Below are 19,438 nucleotides of genomic sequence, written 5' to 3'. Positions count from 1 at the left end.
CATCAGAGTAAGAGGCTTGACTGTATCACACTGTGTTGACTGGTTTACATAAGTTACACTGTGTCTCTTGATATAACAATGCTCCTCGAAGATGTGGTCTTCCCATTGTGTACCAACAGAGGCAGAGTTTATAGATGTACAGGCGTGGTCATCAACATTTAATTGCATGGGCGTGGGGACCGATGCAAGACTCTCTTCTCCAGGCCTCCCTTCATCATTTTCAGTGTGCTCTTGGTAAACACCAGCTCCTTTAAACAGACAAACCATTTTAATCTATGATTAGCTGGGTCATTATGTTATATTTCAAGTGATTTTTTGAAAAAATGTACACAATAAAAAAAGTTAGTCAATCAATAAAATAATATATTTTAGAATATAATCATGCAGAATTTTATTTTAGCACTAATACACTTTTAAATGGCATGTATGAAGTACCAAATGCTGAGTTTTTCCCACATTCTGTAATGAGCTTATAAACAATCACTGATAGGTATTATTTTCGTGAAACATTGCTATTTAAGCTGTGATAAGATTTAAGATCTCTTATAGCTGCAGCTGCTCTTTGACTAAAAACATCATATACCTAAACTGCGCTGTATTGACACTTAAAGTGGAGCGTAAAGTTGACTCATTTGAACGATTCGTTATAATGAATCAAAACACTATAACACGAGTGTGGGAGTCAGAATGGTTCATTTAAAGAGCCGATGCTAAAGAGTCATTTGTTAATGAACACACTTATGCTGAAGTGCTGAAGAAAACACTGGTTTCTAAAAGACGTTTAAGCACACCGTCAAGCCATGGGAACTTTGTACTGAAAATACTGTATCCGTATCATAAACCACATTTCGATAATTGTGCAGATCCACACGTTAGCCTTGTAAATTACATTAATGAATAGTCTCACCTTCGTCCGGACAAGTTCGTTGTCTTCTCTTCTTCCTTAATGGACGATCATATCCAAGCCAAAGTTCAGGAAATGGATTTTCCGTTGTTGGTTGTCTGTCCACAAAGTGAAATGAGCATACATGGATGTTACGGGGCGGAAATTTCAAATTAAGTGCTGCGAGCCATTTTCTTTTGCCCTCGTCGTCGGATGGCATCCTGTGGAATTTAAACGGTTTTGGACATGTACATTCCGCTCTTGTTGCTGGCTTGTGGTCGTAACACTCATTATCCAGAAGTTTTTTTAGCTTTCTGTAGCTGTTGTGACAGCCTTTAACGGAACAAATTCTCCCAGAGCCTCCACTATTTGCCATCACGAGTAACGTCGTCTAGCTGATGACAATTACTAAACGGAAGTTGAGAGCATCTTACCGGAAGTCGCTCACCGCTATGGCGCCCCCCACGGAGAAGTGAGGAAAAAGGTGAATATGTATGAAGGTAAATGATGTATTGCATGATGTGAATAATTTTGGCCTGGATAGTCTTATGATCTATGCCAGGTAGAGATGTTCTAAGATTGCCATAGTGATGGTGTGTATTGTGTATATTTGTGTATAGGAGATGGGTGGCGTTTTATAATTTGTGTTGCATAATTTAGTTCCAGTTCTAAACTGGGAGGCCACATACAGGAGCTGCTTTTGTAGTGTTATGAGGTGTGAGCGGCCCCTTGAAGTTTCTCCACCCCCATCTCCTAATGTAAAGTTGTGTGTCCTGCTTAAGGCAGGCGAGACCAGACCCTTGCGGAGTCTGGTTCTGAAGAAAGTCAATTGTCAGCCTGTAAGGGAAATAGACCTAGAGAGGAAAACACAGTTTAATCTTGAGCCTTTATACAAATTGCATTTAGATAGATGATCTATCTCAATATTTATTTGATGGCCTTAGCCAGACAGTTGTTACTGATGGCTTTGATCTGTTAAGATTTTATGCCATTAGAAGAAAATTTGTTTTTGTTTACAAAGACATGTATCATTCTCATGATCATGTGTTTGCAAAGAAAAGGTCAATTAAACAGTGATAATGGTCAGATCTTACTGTTATTGCATCTAAACTCACACAGTCTGCTGTGTTGTGAGCATTAGGACCCTCAGGTCTGCTAGGGAAATCTCTTTACATGATGCTGTTTATTTACACTAGCCAGATCTGTGTTTAGAGCGATTAGATCACCAGGTGTGGTGCTGTGCTTGTTTGTTTTAGCCTTTGGAATTTATGGTGCCATTCAACTCTTGACCATTTGGATCTCTGTGGTCCATAAAGACTGTAGATTTTCTGCCTGATGTTTACATTTCACACAACTGTTCTTAAATGTTCAGTAAAATACCTTCCCAGATCAGATTCCATGTGAGCTGAAGCTCCCAGAGGGGAGTTTGATAACACTTGCACCACTTCGTTTGTGGTTTTGTTGCAAGAGAAAATTAAAATTTGTACCTCCCCTTGTTACTGGGTTAAAGATCTGTTAGATCAAAATTAAATCATCCTGTGGCTTTGGATGGATATTTAAGACATGGTAATCAGGTTGATCATTTTAGTTGGTATATACTGAGCATTGTAATTTCTCTCATTAAAGATTTTTGCACAAATAGACGGTAAAGAAGTTCTTTCTGATTCATTCTTCCTTTCAGTTTCCTTTCTTACCAATACTTTCTCTAACCATTTATTATCTCATTCCTCCCAACACTAGTAGTGTTCCTCCTTCTTGCTCCCTACATACACGTACCATCTTTCTACACTCTGATTCTTTTCATTCTCATTAAAACATTCTTTCCTCTTCCAACCCAATGCTGAATCATCACGAGATTAAAGCCATTCTTGGCCATTACAATATAATATATATTACAATCTGGTCATAATATAAATTATATTTTATAAAATTGTATAAATCAAACCAATTTTATTTACTGGTCTCGGGGGTTTCTACTGAGTAATTTGTCCAAACTGACTTGTTATCTTCTCACTGATCTTTTAGAAGGTGATTGGCCCTGCAGCTCCAGCTGTGCTGGCATTAGCATTGTGTACACAGCAACAACCCAAACTGGAAACCAGTTACAGCTGCTTCGATGCTGTGAACATTCAATGGACTGCAGGCATTGAGAAACATGGGTCAAATCATTGCTCAATTTAAAGATTTTTGTGACTACAATTTAGAATTGGACACAATTATCTTATTTTAGGCTGAGATGTTATCAGTTGCATTCTTTTAAGAATCTTATTTAAATATGAAAGAAAGGTTGGACAAACAGGTCTCATGGAGGGCGCCAAGATTGTTTTATGGTTTGTTGCTTTTATCAGTCTCTTTTGAGACCTCGAAAGCATACAATAATGCAGTGATTGCAAAGTCTGGTATAAAACCAAATTAAAAGCTATGTTTTATAAGACTGAGCCTTAAATGGTGTTGTTTAAACCATATACGGGACATCAGTCATGAACTTTTTGACACTATTAAAAGATTTTCAAAGAACCATGATTACTTTGATGTAATTCATATAGGTCTTTGTCTAAATTATCTCATAAGATAAGGACAAGCTGTGCATGTCCTCTGACACTATCAGGCCTGGTTACAAGCCTCTAGTAACACAATAATTGTCATTATATGCATCAGTTTTAAAATTTAGCGTATTTTTCCAAATTTCAGCCTAGGACTCCTGCATAGCAGCTGTTCTCTAGGACTGGAATCATTTTCCCAGATAATTTCTTTTGAAATATTCTAATTGCATTGCACTGTTTTGTCCAACTTTACACTTCACACACAAAGGATTCAAGTGAGACAATTTTACTTGTTATCTTTTAGCTCATCAAATCACAAGATTTTTTCACAAGTTAGCGTGACCATTTTCTTATTTCCAATGTTGCAATGTTGTTGCAACAAAACAAATAATTAAATGTAACGACATTACCTCAGAATTTAAGTTTTTAGTTTTCAACCCTCTGTTGAGTACCAGAATAAAATTTGGATGATGTTATTCCAATTTAGGTTTCATCACTTGTTGCTTAGACAAACAAGGAGGTATTTAAAGTTAAAGCAAGGGATATCTTTTCTCATCTACGCTGCCGCTATCATGTCCCTGATATGTGGTTTTATCTAATTCTCAAGCCCCACCGGATTTTGCGTTCTCCGGTCTAACTGGGTATGCCGACCCATTCTACAAATGTGTCTATGTGAGGTGCGTCTGAATTTTCCCTCAACACTTCTAAAAGGCAAAAGAGAATTGACTTACCAAACGGCTGAAGAAAGAGAAGGACATCTTACTTCTCTTATTTGTTGCAAGTCCCAATATTTCGCTGAAAAGACACTCGCAACCTGGAGAATCACGTCGGGGTCACCACTTTGTAAGGACCATCCATTGGCCCAACGACGGAATCCAACGGCCTGGCGAAGGTTTAAAGCGTGTATGTCTTTTCAGCGATCCAGTGAAGTTCACTTAATTTATTGGAACCTAGTTTTAGTATTACTTCAGCTCTATGCGTAATCTGACTCCAATTTCAAATGATAATCAAATTTAGATCGTATTTCTGATTAGAAAATACTCATAAATATTGATTATGAATTAATTTAGATCTTTGATTATTCTGATTATCCCATACTTTCAATATTCGTTCATTACGGACCTAGTGTCGCTTTGAGACGTCACGTCGCGACTGCGCGCTCACGATCACAAACTTGCCAGTCCTGAAATAGTCAGAGGGTGTAGTACAAATATTTTACCCTATGCGGTCGCACACTACAGACCCATAGGTGTAATTTATATAATATTTGTAGCATACAACATGCTAAGTCAGGGAATAGTCAGAAATCAGAAGGTCTCCTAAGATGTGCCCCATGGTCCATTCAAATTGCCTTCAGTTTGATCTATCCTGGACAAAGATTTGCGGAAACACCAGACTACACATTAATCTACTGGAAATAATGATTTCAGAAGAATGCAGAATAAATCAAGGTTAACATTTATTTGTCAGGTAAAAATGTATCATGCCAATTACAGAAGTAAATTATTAAAAGCCAATTCAAAAAGACATAACATCATTTACTCAAAGATTACTCTAAAAGTAAGTAATGTTTTCCTGACAAAGACACACAGTAATGTGTCAGGATTTTCCAACAGGAAAATACTGCCATGCATTACTGTGTGGGGGATGATCCCGGTAAAAGATTCCCAAAGTGTGTTCTATTCCCTCGCCTTAAATACCAGACCAGAACAGAAGGGGGTTATACAAATGTTGTTTAGAGTTGGTTGGGCCAATCCATGTACCCCAGGGGGGTAGCACCTGGTTTCTTGAGATATCGTAAAGAGATATCAGCCAGAGAGATACAAGATTATCCTAAGTTCTCAATCTTTCTCATTAAACCAATGACTGCAATGAAATTAAGACCATTTTACCAGTCGCACTGTGCCCTTTAAAATGACATCAAACATGTAAAGGAAAAACAACACATTCACAAGAAACACCATATGTGTTAAATAGACATTCTTAATGAACTTTCAGTGCCTTGAGGAGGGAGAAGAGGAGGGAGAGGGGGGATGAGTTGAAGTCAAACAAAGAGACAAGGAGATACGTTTGGGCAGGACAAGGTTCTGTGCTCTGTCTTTGCTATCTGCTGTCAGGGGGCATTTTATGGCGTTATTGTAGGGTGCGTTTTGTTTTAGCAGGAAAATCAGTTCTTACATTTTCATGTTTGAAAGAAACTTGTTCCCCATATACATTTTCCTATATGTAATGCAAAAACTTTGAAGCTCAATATCTCAAAACTGCTCAGAACGCAGATAGAACCTTATAATTCCAAGGGGACGACCTGATGTTAACAAGCAGAATCACTGAAGAAGAAAATCATAAATTGTAAGTTACCATTAAGGTGATGGGTGTTTGCTTTAGTTGGGCTCTAGACCATTGTATGTTTACTTTAATATTTACTGTTGTTTGTCTGCTGTTATTGATTTATAACAGTTAAATGAACAAAGTAAAATGTTATCTTATAGTGTTGGTTATGTTTTGACATATTCATGCTGTGATCTCAAAAAGGAAACTTATTGAGATAGTTTGGTTTAACTTGTTAGCAGCAGTTTAGTGATTCTTCAGCCTATGATTATCATTACTTTACTTATAATTCTAAATATTTAATAAACATTGTTCTGATCAAAAGACATTCAAATAAATTAATTTAAAACACAGACATCAATAATCAGCCTGTGAATCTCAACAATGGTGACAATAATAAAGCATGTTGCAGTGGCTACCACCAATCACAACTCATTAATGGCTCCCATCATGCATTGCGGTATGAATAAATTATGATCTGAATTGTCTATGTAATTTACTTTTCCTAATGGAATATTCTGCTCCTCACCATTGTTGAGATGCATAGACTGAATCTTGACATCTGTGTGTGCCTCCAATAATGATTTTTTTTTAAACAACTTTTAAGAAATCCTTTATATTATATAAAAAATTATGCAGATTCACAGTTATGCTGTAACCAACAACATAAATCGAAGCCAGAAAGAAGGATTTTAATGAGTTCAGTGATCAAGTTCAAATGATGATTGTCATAATATAACCAACACCATCAGATCACTTTTCTCTTTGTTCAACTGGTGATTATAATTCAGAAACAACAGACAAACAAAATCTAAAGTTAATAATATATGGGTCAAGAGTCCAACTAAAGCAACCATTGATCGTCATAACGGTAACTCAGTGATTCTGCTTGTTAACATCAGGTGTCTTCAATAATGTTCAATCATCACTAAATTAATCACTTAATTATCTCATTAACTTAAACACTCTTGAGTGTGGACTCATACACTCCCAGTAGGGATGGGCGATATATCGCATGCGATTGTTATGCGCATCTCATCAGTAAAGCCGGTTCCTTGATTAGTAGTAAATCACCTTCACCTGCTTTCAGATGGAGCGGTGTTAAATTAACACTCCTGGGGCTGGGAGTGTATATGAGTCCACACTCAAGAGTGTTAAAGTTAATGAGATAATTAAGTGATTAATTAAGTGACTATTGAGCATTATTGAAGACACCTGATGTTAACAAGCAGAATCACTGAAGGAGAAAATCACAAATTGTAAGTTACCATTAAGGTGATGGGTGTTTGCTTTAGTTGGGCTCTAGACCATTATATGTTTACTTTAATATTTACTGTTGTTTGTCTGCTGTTATTGATTTATAACAGTTAAATGAACAAAGTAAAATGTTATCTTATAGTGTTGGTTATGTGTTGACATAATCATGCTGTGATCTGAAAAATGAAACTTATTGAGATAGTTTGGTTTAACTTTTTAGCAGCAGTTTAGTGATTTTTCAGCCTATGATTATCAGTATTTTACTTATAATTCAAAATATTTAATAAACATTGTTCTGATCAAAAGACATTTAGATAAATTCATTTAAAACACAGACATCAATAATCAGCCTGTGAATCTCAACAATGGTGACAATAATAAAGCATGTTGCAGTGGCTGCCACCAATCACAACTCATTAATGGCTCCCATCATGCATTGCGGTATGAATAAATTATGATCTGAATTGTCTATGTAATTTACTTTTCCTAATTGAATATTCTGCTCGTCACCATTGTTGAGATGCATAGACTGAATCTTGACATCTGTGTGTGTCTAACGAACGATTTTAAAAAAAAAACAACTTTTAAGAAATCCTTTAAATTATATAAAAAATTCTGGCCATTTATGCAGATTCTCTAACCAACAACATAAATCGAAGTCAGAATGAAGGATCTTAATGAGTTCAGTGATCAAGGTCAAATGATGAATGTTATAATGTAACCAACAGCAACAGATCACTTTTTTCTTTGTTCAACTGGCAGTTACAATTCAGATACAACAGCCAAACAAAATCTAAAGTACACACATAATGGTCTAGAGCCCAACTAAAGCAAACACCAATCACCACAATGGTATCTTACAATTTGAGATTTTCTCCTTCAGCGATTCTACTTGTTAACATCAGGTGTCTTCAATAATGCTCAATCATCACTAAATTAATCACTTAATTATCTCATTAACTTTAACACTCTTGAGTGTGGACTCATACACTCCCAGCAGTGTTAATTTACTGGAGTTTTTGCTGTGTACAAAGAGCCGTAGTTAACTGACAAGCTGAGCCATATCGCATTAATTATTGCTGCCGATACGTCCGCGATATTGATGTGATTTGGCTCAGCTTGTCAGTTAACTACGGCTCTTTGTAGTAAATGCCGCTCCATCTGAAAGCAGGTGATGGTGATTTACTACTAATCAAGGAACCGGCTTTACTGATGAGATGCGCATAACAATCGCATGCGATATATCGCCCATCCCTAACTCCCAGGAGTGTTAATTTAACACTGGAGTTTTTGCTGTGTACAAAGAGCCGTAGTTAACTGACAAGCTGAGCCATATCGCATTAATTATCGCTGGCGATACGTCCGCGATATTAATGCGATATGGCTCAGCTTGTCAGTTAACTACGGCTCTTTGTAGTAAATGCCGCTCCATCTGAAAGCAGGTGATGGTGATTTACTACTAATCAAGGAACCGGCTTTACTGACGAGATGCGCATAACAATCTCACGATATATATTGCACAGCCCTAGGTGTAATCATCATATTGTTGCCTGAATCACTTATCTTTTTCAGTGTCTAATGCTTTGATTATTGGGGTTATGTGATTTTGTTTTAATTGTTATAGTAGCTGTGTGACCTGACAGCATTAGATCCAACAGTTAATCAAATAATATAAAGAATTTTAAAAACATTTAGTGCATTAAACTTTCTCTTCTACATTATTACTTGGACATCAAGAATCAGTGTATGACTCTCAACAATGGTGACAATCAATGAAATGCTTCATGCTGCAGTGCATGCTGGGTACAACCAATCAAAACTCACCCATATCTCCCAGAATGCATTGCGGCATTAATAAATTATGCATCAGGATTTTTTGTATCTTTTGTCACCATTGTTGAGATTCATATGCTGTTTCTTGATGTCTGTGTGAGTCTAAGTAATGCTATAGATTAAAGGTTTTTGTGCACTAACTATATAAAAAAAAGTATATTGTTTGATAGATTTCATGCTGTAAAATTTTATAAACACATAATTATAGCAGCCAGAGAAAATATTATATTAAAGAGTCAATGGTCACGAGTCCAACTAAAGCAAATGCTAACCACCATCATGGTGACTTTAAAATACACCTACTGTTTTCATTCAAACGGAAATTAAATAAAGTCAGTCTGGTTAGTAATAAGTGAAGCTGGTAATTCTGTTTGTGGAGTTGTTTAATCCTCCTCTGCTGAGATCTTCACAGATTTAATGTCTTCTTTTAGCTGTGGCTGAAGTCAGTTGTAGTTCTTGTGTTTCTCTTTCTTTCAGTGATTCTGCTTGTTAACAGCAGGTGTTCATAATTAATGCTCAATCATCAGTTAATTATCTCATTAACTTCAAGACCGCTTTACCTCTGTAGTGTGCACACATATGAACCCTGAGCAGTGTTAATTTAACATGGGCGTTTTTCTGTGTACTATTACATAAATCTTACCTGTTTCATTTACATACGACTGACAAATATAAATCACATTCAGTTTATTAATACAATTACATAAATCTTATCTGTTTCATTTAGATATGACTTAAAAATATGAATCACATTCAGATTATTGATTGGTTTATGTTAAAACTATGTAATCCAAATGCATGGGAATTTGTTATGCAATTCAAATACATAAATCTTATTTTTAGCCAAAAAATTTTTTTTGAGTGCAGATGTGGGTCAGATCTGGGCCAAAACAATGTTGCTATCTGGGATGCCTTTAATATAACACAAAGTATTGATTTTGTTGCATGAGTGGAAACCATACTTCAGATCAGATTATTTTTCTCACACTCTATTTGAGTCCCTTTCAAATACCTAACACATTTTGCAGATAATATATATATATATATATATATATATATATATATATATATATATATATATATATATATATATATATATATATATATATATATATATATATATATATATATATATATATATAATTTTCTTTCTTTTTTTCAGAAAGAAATGAGCATAAATCAATAGGGGATAGTTCTGCACACAGCAAATCTGATTAGGCTTGTGTTTTGATTTGTTTTTCCAGCAGGGACTTATTTATTCATAGTAAACATTTATACTGGGATAAACAGGTCATACAAAAGTGATAAATGAGGCATGAGGGACAAAATGTTCTATTGAAACAGTTCAACTGTTAATATTTAAACTATGTTGTAGTTGTCCCATAAATTCAGGTTGGTGTTTAAATTGTCTTGTGGAAGATTGAAGTTCAGTGTCTTTTAAATATTATTATATTTCTTTAAATACTTCTTTTTAATTATGTCTGTATATGCTGTAAAACAAAGTTCTGATTGTTAAAGCTGTTCTACATGGGAAATAAAAGAAGACAATGGCTGTTATTCTTACAGTGAAAAGACTGGTAAAATATCCTTTTCTGTGCCTGGATTTATTGATGCAAATTCAAGAAAGCAGCACTGTTTGCAATATTAAATTGGGTTTGCTTATTTATTTATTTATTTATTTATTTATTTATCCATCTTATTTGTGACAGTTGTGCAATTTTGATTAAAGGTTACCCTCCTTATGGCCCCTCCCATACCTCTCCTCCTATACCTACAGAGTACATAAGAGCAAGACTACAACCAACATTAAACCTAAACAATATTTCTGACTATGGCTTTAACAGAAGTGTTACTCTCGCAGGGCACAGGTACAATACTTGCCCTACTGTTGTTTTTGATTATTTTTCTCTTTTCCATCAGTTCAAGCTCTCGGGATGAGGGAAAATATCCTCCAGGACCCAAACCACTGCCACTGCTGGGGAACCTGCACATGCTGAACCTCAAGAAAACCTACTTGAGCCTGTGGGAGGTGAGCAAACATATTTAAATCAGATGATTTTACCTTCTACTGTAACATAGTTCTATTTTTTTTTTTTAGTTTCATTGTGTTTTTGTTCTTTTTTCCCTGTTCCCAATTGCCTGTGTTCCCTGTCATTATTGTCTGACCTAATTTCATATAATGTGTGCTAGATTGTTCCCTTATTCATAGCAAAATAGCCAGTGTTAAATTAACACTGCTTTGTGTTTATATGGTAACCACCAGCAGGGTGTTAAAAATAACACTGAAGCAGTCTAAGCGTACGTTTACACGACAACAATGTGCTAAAAACAGAAGTGTTTTTTTCTTTATACAGATGACAATGTTATCAAAACGATCCCTGTTCATATGGATCCGTGAAAACGACCAATAACGCTGTAATCTGCATGCCAGACAAGTAGTTGGCGATGTCACTTTGTAAAAAACGATGTGCCTGTTCATTTTCTGCAGTATTACTTCGTCTACTGGGTAAATCTTCAAAAAACTAGAACCATTCACGGTTATCCAAATTTTACAATGACCTCTAATTTAAAATCTATTTTTTATTCCTTTTAGGAAAAGTCATACACACAAAGGCTTTGAAATTATATCATCCTTGAGTCTGTCGTAAGGAACCATTCATTTTTCATGAAGACAATTTTATATTGTGATGATTTGTGTAATACTAATAACCACTTGTGATGATGTCTGTATGCCATCATTGGTTTGAATTCTAAAGTTAGTCAAATTTAGTTGGGACTCTTTACACTTGATTGTGTAACGAAGTAGATTCAACAGACATTATTAACTATGCAAATTCTAAGAAGAACACTGGATAAATGCAAAACAAACAATACATTAACAAGAACCAACAAAAAACTGGACAGAACAAGGGGTGTATATATATACACACAGGAGGTAACAAGAGGACACTATAACGTGAAAACCTTAGCAAATTTATCCACATGGGAAACCGTTTTCAAAACGCTTTGACTTGATTTTTAACATTAGTTTCTCTCTGTCTGTTGTAGCTGTGTTTGTCATGGCAAGAACAGTCAGAGAAAATGTGATAATACAATGTTGCCTTTATTTTTATTATCTCATTCACTGGTCTCGTTCAGAGTCTAATCTGGATTTTATTGTGTTAAGAATTTCACCTCATTGATGATAGAAGCCCTGTGACTGCACACCTATAAAACCAGATTTAGATCAAGCTTGTGACTGGGTTAATGTGTGAGTGGGTAGGACAGACAAACAAGACATTATCCAGATGGATGGATGATTAGTGTAATCATTCTGAGCTAGGATTAGGCCTTAGTTTAATTAGTGCATTTAAGTTCCTTTTATAAACATTCCTCAGAAAAAAAAAAAAAAAAAAAACATTACTGGAGTGCATCTTGAGTCAAAACAATGACAGTGACACATTTTAACCCAGCTAACAGACTTTTGTTATAAGAACGTTCTCCAAATATTCAGTGTTGGTTCTGGGAACGTGAAAAATGTCCAGTTTTCTTGATGTTAGAGGAATGTGTTTTAAAAGTGTAATGTTCCTCAAACGTTCTTTCACCTTCATTTTGATTTAAAATTCCACATTCTAGGAACGTTGATTTCTAACATTCCAAGAACATAAAAATGTCCAGTTTCCTTAATGTTACTAGAATGTTATTTAAAGGTTAGTGTGATGTTCCTGAAACATCCTTTCAATCATCTTTGTAAAGAGTAATAAGAACACAAACTACAGCTTTATTCAGACACAGCCTTGAACTGAAGATAAAAGACATTAAATCTCTCAAGATCTGATTGAACAACTTCACTAACAGCATTACCAGCTTCACTTATTACTAACCAGACTGACTTTATTTCTGTCACATGTCTACAGAAGTTCTTATTGAGAATTAACAGAGGTTTAGATGTTGTCTTCTTGAAAATGTTTCTTTTGAGGTCACCATCATGGGGATCAGTGTTTGCTTTAGTTGAGCTCTTGACCCTTGACTATCTTTGAGTTTGTGCTTTATCAGCAATTGTAGGTGTTCATGGAGAACATTTCTGCATTGATAAAGCAGATCAACATGTCTGTTATAATAACTGCTGAATGTTGATTTCTGTGATCTTAAATATAAAACACTGAATTTGTTATAGTTCTCTTGCTTTGAATCATTTATATGCATTGCGACATGAATAAATTATGCATTTGAATATTTTTATTGATTGTCACCATTGTTGAGGTTTGTATGATGAGTACTGATGTCTAAGTGTGTCATTTGTAACTTTTGGACAATCTTACATCAATTTGTTCAATTACAAATAATTTTTATCACATCAGTGGAGTTCATCACCTTCTTTTTTACTTTTAAGTTCCAAAAGTGAATAAATCAATTCAAAGCACAGTGAATGCAATTGTCTAACTGCAGTCCTTTGTCTGTTATTAAAACAGACAAGTTGATCTGCTTTATCAATGCAGAAATGTTCTCCATGAACGCCTGCAATTGCCGATAAAGCACAAACCTAATGAAAGTCAAGGGTCAAGAGCCCAACTGAAGCAAACACTGATCCCCATGATGGTGACCTCAAACAAAATAATTTTCAATAAGACATCAACAGCTAAATCTCTGTTAATTCTCAATAAGATCTTCTGTAGACGTGTGACAGAAATAAAGTCAGTCTGGTTAGTAATAAGTGAAGCTGGTAATGCTGTTTGTGGAGTTGTTTAATCAGAGAGTTAATGTCTTTTATCTTCAGTTTATCTAAAGCTGTGTCTGAATAAAGCTGTAGTTTGTGTTCTTATTACTCTTTAGAAAGATGATTGAAAGAATGTTTCAGGAACATCACACTAACCTTTAAATAACATTCTAGTAACATTAAGGAAACTGGATATTTTTATGTTCTTGGAATGTTAGTAATCAACGTTCCTATAATGTTGAATATTAAATCAAAATTAAGTTGAAAGAACGTTTGAGGAACATTACACTTTTAAAACACATTCCTCTAACGTCAAGAAAACTGGACATTTTTCACGTTCCCAGAACCAACACTGAATATTTGGAGAACGTTCTTATAACAAAAGTCTGTTAGCTGGGAAGATGTGTCAGTGCAAGTATCTTTCAGTTAAACCATCTCAAACATGCATTTTTTTAGGCTTAAGCCTTATCTGTGAAACCGGGGGATAGTGTAATATCATGGCTCAAGGACAATGCCCTACTGACTAAATTATCAATAGGGCCTTTCCTCTCATTGCTTATTGCTTTATTACTACACATGCCAAGTAGGAATTCACTGGCAGGCTTACTGTGTTTACAAATGACAAAATGTAGGTCACCTAGTTCTAACAATCACTAGGGTAAAAGTCAGTGGTAATGTTTGACTAGGGAGACGTGATGGTGGTCACGTGGTCAGGGATGATGATGGGTGGTTCCTTTAGTTGGGCAGTTTGACTTGGATTTTGATGTGAGTTTGTGGTCTTTGTAACAGTGTTTACCAATACACATAATTTGTTGTGAAGAAAGCCAGAAACTAAGATGATCAGTTGATCTAGGTTTCAGCATCATAAAGGAAACACTGATCACCATAATGTTGGCCAAACATATTCTATAAAACATCAACACCTAAATTAATTAATGTTAATTGTCAAAAAGAACTTTTGTAGATGTCTGACAGAAATAAAGTCAATTAATAATTGATTAACTATAAGTGAAGCTGGTAATGCTGTTTGTGGAGTTGTTTAATCCTCGTCTGCTGAGATCTTGAGAGATTTATCATCTTTTATCTCCAGTTGATTTCATCTGAGGCTGTGGCTGGAAGTCAGTTGTAGTTATTTTGTTTTTCTTTCCTTCTGTGATTCTGCTTGTTAACAGCAGGTGTGCATCACTAATGTTCAATCATCACTTAATTAATTCCTTAATTATCTCATTTACTTTAACACTCTTTAGCGTGGGTCCAAATGTTCTCTGAGCAAAGCTAATTTAACTCTGGGAATTTTGCTGTGTGCCAAGATAGACAGTCAGACAGACAGACAGATTATGTGTTCATTCAAATGTAGGTCACTGTTCCCACTAGGCTAATAGTTATGGGTAATGTGTGACCAGTGAGGGCATGTTATGGATGTGTTGTCCTACATGCCCATAGATGGATGCCAGTAGATAGATATGGATGGATAGATGGATAGATAGAAAGATTCAATAGCCATTTATGGCTTTTCTTATTCTTTTCTCTCTTGCAGCTGTCAAAACAATATGGGTCAGTTTACACAGTGCACTTGGGCCCCAAAAAAGTGGTAATATTGTCAGGATACAAGGTCATCAAACACGCACTAGTGAACCTTTCCGAGGAGTTTGGAGACCGATATATTACACCCATATTCCATGATTTCAACCAGGGATATGGTAAGGCTTCACATCTTCAGATGCTAATTTATAAACACATTTTTTTTGTTGTCGATATAAATGTCAAATTAATTCAGAACTTAGACTTGTCTTGTAAATAAAGTTGCAAATAAAAATAAATAATCTCTTTGTATTCAAGTTAGAAATGTGAGGTCCACTTTGGAGTAATGGGTAAATTATTTTCTCTGCAGGGATTGTGTTTGCCAATGGTGAAAACTGGAGAGAAATGAGACGCTTTGCTCTCACAAACCTGCGAGATTTTGGAATGGGAAAGAAAAGAAGTGAAGAGATTATCATTGAAGAAACACAATATTTAAAAGAGGAATTTGGGAAGTTTGAAGGTAAGATTGTTAACCACAAGGACAAGATCATGATGGATGAAACTGATTTGATTAACATCTTGTTCGCCCATGTGCAGGAAAACCATTTGATACAACTCTGCCAATGGCCATGGCTGTTTCGAACGTTATCTCTGCCATTATCTACAGCACCAGATTTGAGTACAGCAACACTAAGTTACATCACATGGTCAAACGAGCTTACGAAAACATGAAGATGACTGGATCAGCTTCAGTTCAGGTACCCAGACATTCCTGTTCAATCCACCAATAATTCATACACGGATTGTTATTTTTAATTATTCAAGAATTAATTAAGATTTCAATTAATCAATTAAGATTTATTGTTTATAATGCATGACTTTGGAGTATATGTCAAGGTGTGTGTACAGTGTACAATGCTACATTCTGATTCTTTGCAATTCTGCTTGTTTGCAGCTCTACAACATGTTTCCTTGGCTCCGTCCTTTTGTGGTGAATCAGCAACGTATTGTGAATAATGTCAGAGAAACATTCAAACAAAGTGAGGAACTATTAAATGGTCTGAAGAAGACTCTGAACCCTCAGGAGCCCAGAGGAATCGCTGATTCTTTCCTTATACGACAGCAGAAGGACGAGGTAGTGTCTATCTTTTAAAATCAAATAGATTTGTAATTACCATTTTTGACTTTCATTGTCATGACTTCTGCAGGAATCTGGCAAAACAGACTCTTTGTACCATTCAATGAATTTACAATGTACAATAAACAACCTGTTTGGTGCTGGTACTGACACTACGGCCACAACACTACGCTGGAGTCTTCTACTCATGGCCAAATACCCTGAAATACAAGGTATGACTGCAAATAACATTTGTTCATAAAGTCTTCCCTTACGAAATGAAAATATATGTCCATATGATTAAGTATTATGCAATATATTTTAATATATTAGCGCATTATATTATTTCATATATTTTTCTATATATTTAAATAATTTAATATACTGATCACAAATATATGGAAATTCTTTCCACATCTTTCCTGCCCATCTTAATGCAAACATTTGAAAACTATTATTGAAACAATTCTCATTGCTTTCTTTTATTTACTACTTCAAAGGGAAAAAAATCATTGTTTACAGTGAACAAAGAGTCCTCGATCATAGTCGTCAAAACCAGGACTATGCATTATCTTTTAACAATTTGAATTCTACACGTTTCCAAATCTAATTTTAAACCATGCAAAGTGTCAAACAAGTATTCATTAATGCTGCTATATACTTTCATACTGCGGTCTTTCTTGTGAATTTAACTAAGCCGAGGTCCAAGACGAGATTGACCGAGAGATTGGTGGACGTCAGCCAGTGGTGGAAGATAAGAAGAACTTACCGTATACAGACGCTGTGATCCATGAAACGCAGAGATTTGCAAACATAGTACCCCTTGGTTCCCCCCGTCAGACCACCTGTGATGTTCATCTGAATGGATTTCTCATCAAGAAGGTCTGGCTCCAATAAGAGCATGCTGTGTTCTTGATTATGTGTTTTCTCCATTTATCACTAATCATTTGTGTTGTTTTATGCAGGGTACCAGTGTGTTCGCACTACTGGTATCTGTATTGAGGGATGAAAATGAGTGGGAAACTCCTGACAGCTTCAACCCAAGACACTTCCTAAATAAGCAGGGCCAGTTTGTCAAAAAGGACGCTTTCTTGCCCTTCTCTGCAGGTGCAGTGGACTTCAAATTAGTTATAATTTATTATACAGACTAATTATATTGTGCCATCACAGATGATTTTTGTTAATACTTTGCTTATTGTTTTTGTCAGGCCGCAGGGTTTGTCCTGGAGAGAGTTTGGCCAGGATGGAGCTCTTCCTGTTCTTCACCACCCTCCTTCAGCATTTCCGCTTCACTCCTCCTCCTGGAGTGTCTGAAGATGATCTGGATCTCACACCAGTCGTGGGCTTCACCCTGAACCCAGCCCCATACAAACTGTGTGCAGTGAAGCGGTCTTAAAGTTAATATGAGCTTTTATTGGACATTTGTCTTTTTTGATAAATGATATATTTGCTTTTATTAATTTAGGTTTCCATTGGAAATACATTCAGTGTTTATTCAATGCTTCCTTTATAGTGCCTTTGCTCTTCTTATGTAAGAAGTGTATTTAAGAATATGTTTAATATGTAAATGTACTTATCACACTAAAATTAATCAAATGTTGTTATTAATGCTTACACCTGAGGAAGAAGTTAGCATTTAAATTGCACTTATGGAAGCACTGTGGAAATATTGACTAGATGGTTTCTTTAACCAACAGATACAGATTGCACTGTAAAAACCTTTTAAAACCTGTAAAAAAAAAAAAAAGCCAAATTCTGACAATAAAATAATATTTTCCATTAAAACAGTAATATACCGTAGCATTCTGTGTTATATTTATTTACTATTCCCTACATGAGCTTGGTTTAAGAACAGGTATTAATGTTTTATATTTCTTTACTCATTCAGCAATTGCTATGCTATGCTAATGATATCAAAGTTTTGCTTTGTCAATCAATATGTTAGCGTTCACTGAATTAGCTAGTTAAAGCTATAGCCGAGTTTCCACTATTACAAATATTTTAATTGAGATTACATGATAATTTTTAATTGAATGTATGAATTAACTTTCTTAAATATTCTAAGTTAAGAGTAGTTAAAATGAATGTACAAAATAAAAATCAGCAAATTCTGCTTAATTAAACTTTGAATTCCTTAACTTAAAATAGTAACTTATTACCTAACATTTTTGGAGATTTGCCAAATATTTTACAGTGTACATTAGTTTACTAAGATAGTCCATGCGATTGAGTGAAAACAAATGAGTGAATTCAGACACTAATGAACACCTGCTGTTAACAATCAGAATCACTGAAGGACAGAGAAACAATAATAAAAAAAAAAATCACTGTTGCCAGTAGTTTACTGTAAAATCAAGAAGAAAAAAAAATCAGTCACATGTACTAAAATAAAACAAGTTATTTTCACTCTGATATACTTGATCAGATAAAAGTTCAGATATACCTGGTTGGTACCAAAAAGCTGGCTCTCCACCCTCAGAGGACAGCTATGCCTGATTATGCACTCCCACGGCCCACTCTGTTGCGACTTGTTGGCAACCTTGACTGACTTTGTGAAGTCCGTCGAGATAACTCTGTATAAGCTCTGTTAATGATTTTACTCTGTTAATGATTTTACCATCCAACCTTAAGCCATTTTAAACTAGAAAGTGACTGATCCTTCATATTTAAAGGACATTTGAGGAATGTAGTTCAAAGAATATTTTATGTGAGAGAACATTCATTAAATACTAATATGTGATGATTTCATGAACATTGTTTAATTCTAACACTTGCAAAAACTTTACATACATTTAAGAGAAAAGTACAATAACTATGGGACAGGCTTCAAAACTTTCCCATGTTCCAAGGATGTTCTTTTAAAACAGCAAACACAACTGTATTCCTTTGAAGTTAGTTGTCAATCTAAATGTCTAAAGGATGTTTCAAGAATATTGTTCTAAGAAAGTTTTCTCTCAACATTATGAGGACATTGTAGGAAACTCAGAAGCGAAGACCAGGAGACTTGGTTGTATCTTCAGCAAGATTCTTTGTTGAGAACACAAGCTGTCAGTAACTGCAGTCATCAAGTCTAACTAGGGGGACTTTACATTGTAGTTTATATACCTTTCAAGGGATTTACATAGAGGTGGCATGTAAATTAAGTACAAGAGTCAGCTCGTTACCTGATCTCATCTGCATAACAGTGTCATTCAAATGCATAGATGCTAATCCAATCAGCCTGACAGTATCACCCATACCTTCACATTATCATTAACTTG

At 35.2% G+C, this 19,438-nt stretch overlaps 1 protein-coding gene across 1 annotated transcript; it reads left to right on the top strand.

Annotated features, from left to right (window-relative positions):
• Window positions 1-1,593: 1,593 nt before the first annotated feature.
• On the top strand, window positions 1,594-17,967 carry LOC308695556 (cytochrome P450 2K6-like; the record flags this gene model as incomplete). Its single annotated transcript, XM_081373740.1, has 11 exons — window positions 1,594-1,722; window positions 2,909-3,042; window positions 10,765-10,873; window positions 15,078-15,240; window positions 15,432-15,581; window positions 15,659-15,819; window positions 16,017-16,196; window positions 16,270-16,411; window positions 16,876-17,060; window positions 17,144-17,285; window positions 17,387-17,967. 11 exons carry the CDS (start codon window positions 1,594-1,596, stop codon window positions 17,572-17,574), a joined length of 1,683 nt encoding a protein of 560 aa, XP_081229866.1. The 3' UTR covers window positions 17,575-17,967.
• Between the last annotated feature and the right edge of the window lie 1,471 nt (window positions 17,968-19,438).

The sequence above is a fragment of the Scardinius erythrophthalmus genome, assembly GCF_964197995.2.
Source record: "Scardinius erythrophthalmus genome assembly, chromosome: 1".
Lineage (NCBI taxonomy): Eukaryota > Metazoa > Chordata > Actinopteri > Cypriniformes > Leuciscidae > Scardinius > Scardinius erythrophthalmus.
Note: the sequence above shows the minus strand (reverse complement) of the source record. Positions and strands in the feature narration are given on the sequence as shown.